Raw genomic sequence first — 7,067 nt, 5'->3', positions numbered from 1 at the left:
AACGTATTAAGCTTGCTGTAGATATTATGTTTATATTTAGAAAAGTTGCGATTAGGGTTGCCACCTTTTCATATGCCCAAACCCAAAGTGGGGCATTTTTGGTACAAATGTCAGATTTTGCAGGCCGGAACATACCCATAGCCAGTACAAAGTGCATAACTTCACTTTTTTGTCTAAATAAAAGCTTATTCTTGTAGCATTTTAGTTGCTTATTTTGTTTTTTATAACAGTTAGGTGTTTCAGATACAAAATAACTGTTTTATGCAAATATTACATAAACTATAGGAAATAATTTTGTCCTAAAATATCAGGACATTTGCATTTTTACAATTGTTTTGCAGAACACAACTACCCAAAGAGGGACTGTCCCTCGCAAAGTGGGACAGGTGGTAACCCTAGTTACGATAAATTTGAAGAGATAAACTATTAGTCTGTAATCTCGATAAGCAGTCTACATCCAGTATTACTGTTAACTGGACTCACCACCCATTGTTCACATTAAAAACTCTTATTTTTTTATCAAACAGCTATTATGGTATGCACTGTAAAATCATAACAATATATGGAGGAAAAATGTTTCTGTAACAATTATATACATCCCGCCACTGATCGTCAAACTAAGCGCGTAACCAGATATTCAAAAACAATACGTCAGCCCATAATGCTTTTCAATCGTTGTTAGCATTACCTCATCCCATCAGCCTTCGCGAGAATTAAGAATCTTCTAGGTGGTCGGCATGGAAACAGACTCATTTGCAAATTACAACCCACCCCCAGAATTTATCCAGCCAGTAAGGATGCTCTTAGATGACTTCATTGCTATTTTTAGAGTATTACCGCGACCTGATAAGTGTAAGCTCCACGCTGTAGTCGCTCACAGTAGAATTCAGCACTGCCTAGGAAAGCACTTTTTAAGTAAAGATAAATAGCACTGAACTTTGAAGCAGCCATTCATTATAGACACTGGAAGATAAACTCATTCCTTAACATCAATCTACACTGGGATCCGAAGAAGATCTGAAAGTTTCCAACGAAATAAGACCGTTATAATAAACTTTTGGAGACTTTTAAAGAAGTTACTTGAAACTATTTCACTTTCTCGAAGCATTTCCTAACTTCAACTAAGTCGTCCAGAAACAATCTGTCAGTGACTATCTGTACTGAACTTTTGTGACAACCAGAAGAGTTACAACAGTAACTCTGTCCTGTTCTAATTCCGGAGGGTCTGTTGTTTACAATTCCTGGCTGGCATTCTATGACTAGTAAGATGGAGCCTACATTTTACGAAGAAGCACTTAATGTTACTTTCGCAATGTCTGAACCTCAAGCTTTTGGATACAACAACCATAAGATCCTGAAACAAAACATGACTTTGAACCTGTCCGATCCCAGCAGTAGTATTAAACCTCATTTACGAAACAAGAACGATGATATTCTTACGTCTCCTGATGTTGGACTACTGAAGTTAGCGTCCCCAGAACTTGAGAGACTCATTATCCAGTCGAGTAATGGGTTGATAACTACTACACCGACTCCTACTCAGTTCATGTGCCCGAAAAACGTTACTGATGAGCAAGAAGGGTTTGCTGATGGGTTTGTGAAGGCACTGGCGGAACTGCACAACCAGAATACCATGCCTATTGTCACGTCCGCAGCTCCACAGCCAGTGAGTAGTGGGATGACACCTGTCTCCTCCATGGCTTGCACCAGTGTTTACAACGCGAGTCTGCATCCCGATCCTCCAGTGTATGCAAATCTAAACAGCTTTAACCCTAATGCAATAAGTACGACTTCCACTTACACTGGGAACAGCATGGGGTTTCCACCTCAGCACCACATCAATCCTCAGATGTCAGTGCAGCACCCTCGGCTCCAAGCGTTAAAGGAGGAACCCCAGACAGTGCCAGAGATGCCTGGGGAGACGCCTCCCTTATCGCCCATAGACATGGAATCCCAAGAGAGGATCAAGGCTGAAAGGAAGCGCATGAGGAACCGAATCGCCGCTTCAAAGTGTCGGAAAAGGAAGCTGGAGAGAATTGCCAGGCTGGAGGACAAAGTGAAAACTTTAAAGGCACAGAACTCTGAACTGGCATCCACCGCCAACATGCTGAGAGAACAGGTTGCACAGCTGAAGCAGAAGGTGATGAATCATGTGAACAGTGGATGTCAGTTAATGCTAACTCAGCAGCTGCAAACATTTTGAAAAGACTGGCAGAAGGACTTTGATGGATCAGAATTTATCACAAAGTTGTCAGTTAATGCTAACAGCGAGCTGGGAGGCATGTGGAGTGCGGTCTGCGCCCCGGTGCGCATGTGTGGAGAGACTAAGCCAGCCTTCAGTTTGAGTTAGTATTAGAGCGACGAGGTGTGTCACTCGAAGTGCTGTTCCTGCTACAAGGAGATTTGTCAAAAATCTTCGCTTTTCATGTCGACCAAGAGACCTGCATGGACCTAACATTCGAAGAAAACATTCAGTATTAAAGACATAACTGCAATAGAGACTGTAGCTTACTTCTGTTGTAGTATGTTCGCAAAATATGGGCGGGCGGGGACGGGAAGTTTTATGGGAGGCTAACAAGATGAAACTGTTTGCCTTCGGATAAAACGTACACTTTTTTTCCTCCGATTAGTACTGATTTATTGTCGGCAAAACAACAGTGGGTTGTAAGTTATTTTGTATGTTGCCTAATGGGTATTGCACCCAGTACTGTTTGTAAATAAGAGACTTGAAAGCGTTTTAAGTTTACCGTTTTTACCAAAGTATATAATTTTTTAAGTTCATTTTTTTCTGAACAGTTCATGGTGCGTTCAGGTATATTTAAGAAGTTGTAATAAACTATTTAAAACGCAGTTTGTCGTGTGTTTGTCTTTTTCTGTAGTGTGTTTACTTATCCTAGTGTAATTAAGCTACCAAGGAAAAAGTGTTGTAATACATTTATGAAAGTGATCATTGTTGCGGTTTGTATGTGGTTATTCTGGGGGGATCCTAAAATTGGATTAATATTTGACCAAAATAAAAAGAAGGTGGATGCTGAAAAGCAAAATTTTCACTTGCTAATAATGTGTTAGTACAAGTTGGTTATCCTTTCCCAGAAGGCGCTCCATTTCATTGAAAGGTAAGAAAACTAACTGCAGGAAATGCAAGAAAATACAATGTATAGGGAAAGAAGTATTGTGTTTCTAAATTCTGTCAGTCTAATTAGCAGTTTCTAGGGTTGCGTGCTTGCACAGGACACTATGATTTTTTACAGTGTGATGAGATCACGTTCTTAATGGTTTAACTTAAAATTGGTATATAGTGTTATACAGCGTGACAAATTACAATGTAAATTCTGTCGGTGTAAAATTAACTTTTTACATGGATGACACAGCATGTTAATCAACAATCAAGCACAAGGATTCAATTCCCCTTGTGTTGCTTGACAGATTACACTACAAGTCTGGGCATGGAATATGTGGGTGAGCTTCCCAATTCTGGAGCCCAAAGCAGTACAAATACTTTCATGAAAACTTTTGAAACTGTTGTATTTGTTGCATTTCTTTTGAATAATGAAACTCAAAACAATTTGCAGTTCAGTACTTAAGTATTGTCATGATGATCTTGTACCGCAGTTCGGTTTTCACCTGGTCATGTTATTTCTTTTCATAGCTTTTGGCTTGTAGTCTAGCATTGGATGATGCTTTACAAATTAACACCTCCATGAGCTTGCTTTAATATACTTGCAGACGTCTTCAAAAATGCATGGGTTGAGGGTGTCCCATATAGATCACTAAAAATGATAATGCAGTTAAAATGAGTTTTTATGTATGTTGAGCAGATTAGATCAAACGAAAAGTTGAGGGGTCTGCCAGACACTAATACCTCATTTAGAGTTAACTTGGTAGCTTTAATTTGGTTAAGCTGTAGTTAAGATGGTTGGAATAAAGTTCAAATTGATAACCGCTTGGTATCTTTAAACATTGTACATCACTAGTGGTACAGTCATCTGCTGTATCTGAAAAGTTCAGTGTTTAGTCACAAGATGAGAAAGCTGCAGTATATAATAAAACTGACTGTATGACCTGTTGCTCAGTGCTCTCCGAGTAAAACTTTGTCTACTTTAGCCATGCCTGTTTAGGCACTAGATTATATGTGAAAGATCACTTGAGTTGAATTTAGCATTTGTAATGCTTCTTTTCAGAGATGTTGGAAAATATAGAATGATTTAGAAAATGTGTGGGGGGGCTCGTCACAAAGCTGGTAAGTAACCTGGTTTCCTGTAAAGTGTGGAAAGATATAGCTGCTCCCTGGTCTAATTATCACAAAAATGTTATAATGCTATCAGCTCTTTTAGTGAAATTAATCGGTATTGACAAGCACTGGAAATGAGTTACACATACAACAAAAGAACAAGTGAAAATGAAATACTAAGGGAAAACGTTTGATAACAGCACATGGCACTGTTTTTCAAGTGTTATGGTGAAATGTTTCTATGTGAGCCTTAAATCTGAATGCTGTTACTTTAATTCTTCACCAGTATTAGAAATACATGTGGGTTCAAATGATAGTATAACATGCCACATAACCTACAAGAACATCTTATAAACTAGATAAAATAAGCTATTCAGTAAGTATTGGTAAGTGCAAGTCTGCTTAACTTGTACATTGCCTCTCAACTGTCCATCTATGTTTACGTAGTCAAGTAAAACTTCTCAAAATGTTAACTTAAGATCTAGCTCTTTTATCTCCCAATTAGTTCATGGCTGGGTCACTTGTGACTCCTCTGTGGACTCTATATATGCTTTGTATCTCTGTGTGGCTATCCATTAGGTTCTGCACTTTATTTTTACAATTCAAAGGCATGGAGATACATAAATTGGTGATCCTCTTAAGTTGCCCATAAGTATGGGTGAGTGTGTGCATGTGTATTGCAATGCATTAGTGTTCCATCCATGTCTGTGTCTCTGCCTTTCGCCCATTGCTTACTGGTAGAGATTCCATCTTCTCCACAATCCTAAAGAGGAAAATAATGTGAGTACTGGAGAATAAACAAATGAAATCTGAGTTGTGTGGAAAAATTGAGTGCTGATGTCTAGTATCCCTGATCATAAGGCTTGTCTAGGTACATGTCTGAGACCATCTAGGAGCTTGAGGAGGCATTGCTTTATTCTGGCTCCAGTCTATAATATTGCTACCATAATGGCAACATTAACTGAGGTGGTTAGGCATCAAAAATGGAGTACAATTTATACAGCTCAGCTTTGTTTACATGCTGCTTTACAAAAACACCTGTACTGTTAAATATCCTCTTCTTGATTCCCATTAAGAGTAGCTGAGGTGTTTAACCATTTTAAGTTTTGCATATACCGAATGCTTTGCACTGAGTCACTTCATTCTTATCATGTGGAATACTCTCGTATCAAGTAGATCAATTTTCCAATACTTTTGCCTGCAAGAAAACTCTTTTGAAATGTATGAAAACAATCAAGGGTAGTGTTATATTCCTTTTTCACTGGCAGTAGCAGCAACAGTACACTAATATTTTACTCCTTTCCTTGAAGCTTGCACATAATCAGCATACCCTCTTCACTGCCATCAGTAACAACACTACACTGATATGTTACTCTGTTCCTCAGAGCTAGCACACCTACTCCATGAATAGTCATACTGAGGCTTCTCAAACCTCACATCCAGTCCTTTTCATTCTACTACAGTACTTGCATTATATTTTGTTATCAAAGCTGTTTCGAATATTCCTGTTGCTTCACTTCATTTACCCCTCCCCAGAAAGCATTACACTTTCATCTTCCCAGTCAGCTCTGCTGATTAACTAGGATCAGAACTTTACATTGTTACTTGTACTTATTTACTCACCACTAGAAACTTCTGTTGCTTCTCTTAAGTTACTATCATTGAGCCCAGCAGCTGTATAACATTGTGTCTTGTCTCACAACTAAATGCCTTGTCAAAAAAAAAAAAAACTAATGTATGCTATGGGTTACATCTCATTACACAGCACTTTATAACTATTATTGTCTTATTTGTCTGTGTTGTGAACTTTAGTTGTGCATAGTTTCCATGTTATCTAAGTAATTTTCTGTTATAGACTAATGTAATATTGACAGTTATATTAAGTTTTTCTCCTGTTTTCAGTGGTGCTGAAGTTGCATGTTTTAAAAAAAACACTGATACATGCATATATGTACAGTCCTATTGAGGGATGGGGAAATAGGGCAGTGTGCACTACATACCTGTGCTTGCCATCACAGCTGTATGGATGCAGTTTGTTCTTCATAAATCTACTAATGTGAACTCTCATTTAAAAGGAGGGTGAGGCACTTAAAATCAGTCTTCAAAAAAGTAAAGCATCTTTAGGAACATGAGACTTGCTGGCAATAATAGAAAACTTACTTGTGTACCCATTAACACCTGTCTTGGAGAATTAAATATTTTCTTCATTTGCAAAACATTTTACCAAGGATGTTTGTAAGCATAACTATAACCTGGCAAGATTTCTTCAAATATTAAAGTTATGTGATGGCATTTGGATCCTCAAAGGGATTCAAGAGAGCTTGGGAAGAGCGAAATAATGGAAGGGGAGAGGCAGCTTCATATGGATTAGTTGCAGCAATTGGTTGATTATTCTTGCTCATATTTTCAGAAATATTTCCACATGTATAAATCAAATGTGATCCGACCATGTAATATTCTGAATGCATTTCCAGTTAGTTCTCTCCAGACTGGACTTTTAGAAACCAAACAACAGAGTTAATACATAACTTATTTGATGGTTTCTACCAGGAAAAATCAATAACCTATTTCACTCTTCAGTCAGTATACAAGGAGTTGTAAAAAAAATAAATGCGATTACTTGAGTAAGACAACAGTATAAACCTGATTGAGAACGTAGCAGAAAAACACAGTATTAGTGAAATTCAAAATAAATGCAAGTGTACAACTGATACTGTTCCTGTACAGCTTATGCAAGTAATGCCCCCCTTTTAATGACCCCTCAGGGGCTAGAAAATAACTCAAAGATATGGAAACTGGATTACAAAGTATAGCTTCAAAGCATTCTATTTACATC

At 38.0% G+C, this 7,067-nt stretch overlaps 1 protein-coding gene across 1 annotated transcript; it reads left to right on the top strand.

Annotated features, from left to right (window-relative positions):
* The first annotated feature begins 828 nt into the window (after positions 1-828).
* Positions 829-2,850, top strand: JUN (Jun proto-oncogene, AP-1 transcription factor subunit). The gene has a single exon (XM_044085529.1). The coding sequence runs from the start codon at positions 1,256-1,258 to the stop codon at positions 2,201-2,203; it is 948 nt and encodes a 315-aa protein (XP_043941464.1). The 5' UTR covers positions 829-1,255; the 3' UTR covers positions 2,204-2,850.
* The last annotated feature ends 4,217 nt before the right edge of the window (positions 2,851-7,067 follow it).

This window comes from Protopterus annectens, chromosome 10.part0 (assembly GCF_019279795.1).
Source record: "Protopterus annectens isolate FY-2018-M chromosome 10.part0, PAN1.0, whole genome shotgun sequence".
In the NCBI taxonomy this organism is placed as follows: Eukaryota; Metazoa; Chordata; order Ceratodontiformes; family Protopteridae; genus Protopterus; species Protopterus annectens.
Note: the sequence above shows the minus strand (reverse complement) of the source record. Positions and strands in the feature narration are given on the sequence as shown.

Coding starts and splice junctions, on each gene's coding strand:
- JUN (XM_044085529.1), top strand. CDS start 1,256: ATGACTAGTAAGATGGAGCCTACATTTTACGAAGAAGCACTTAATGTT.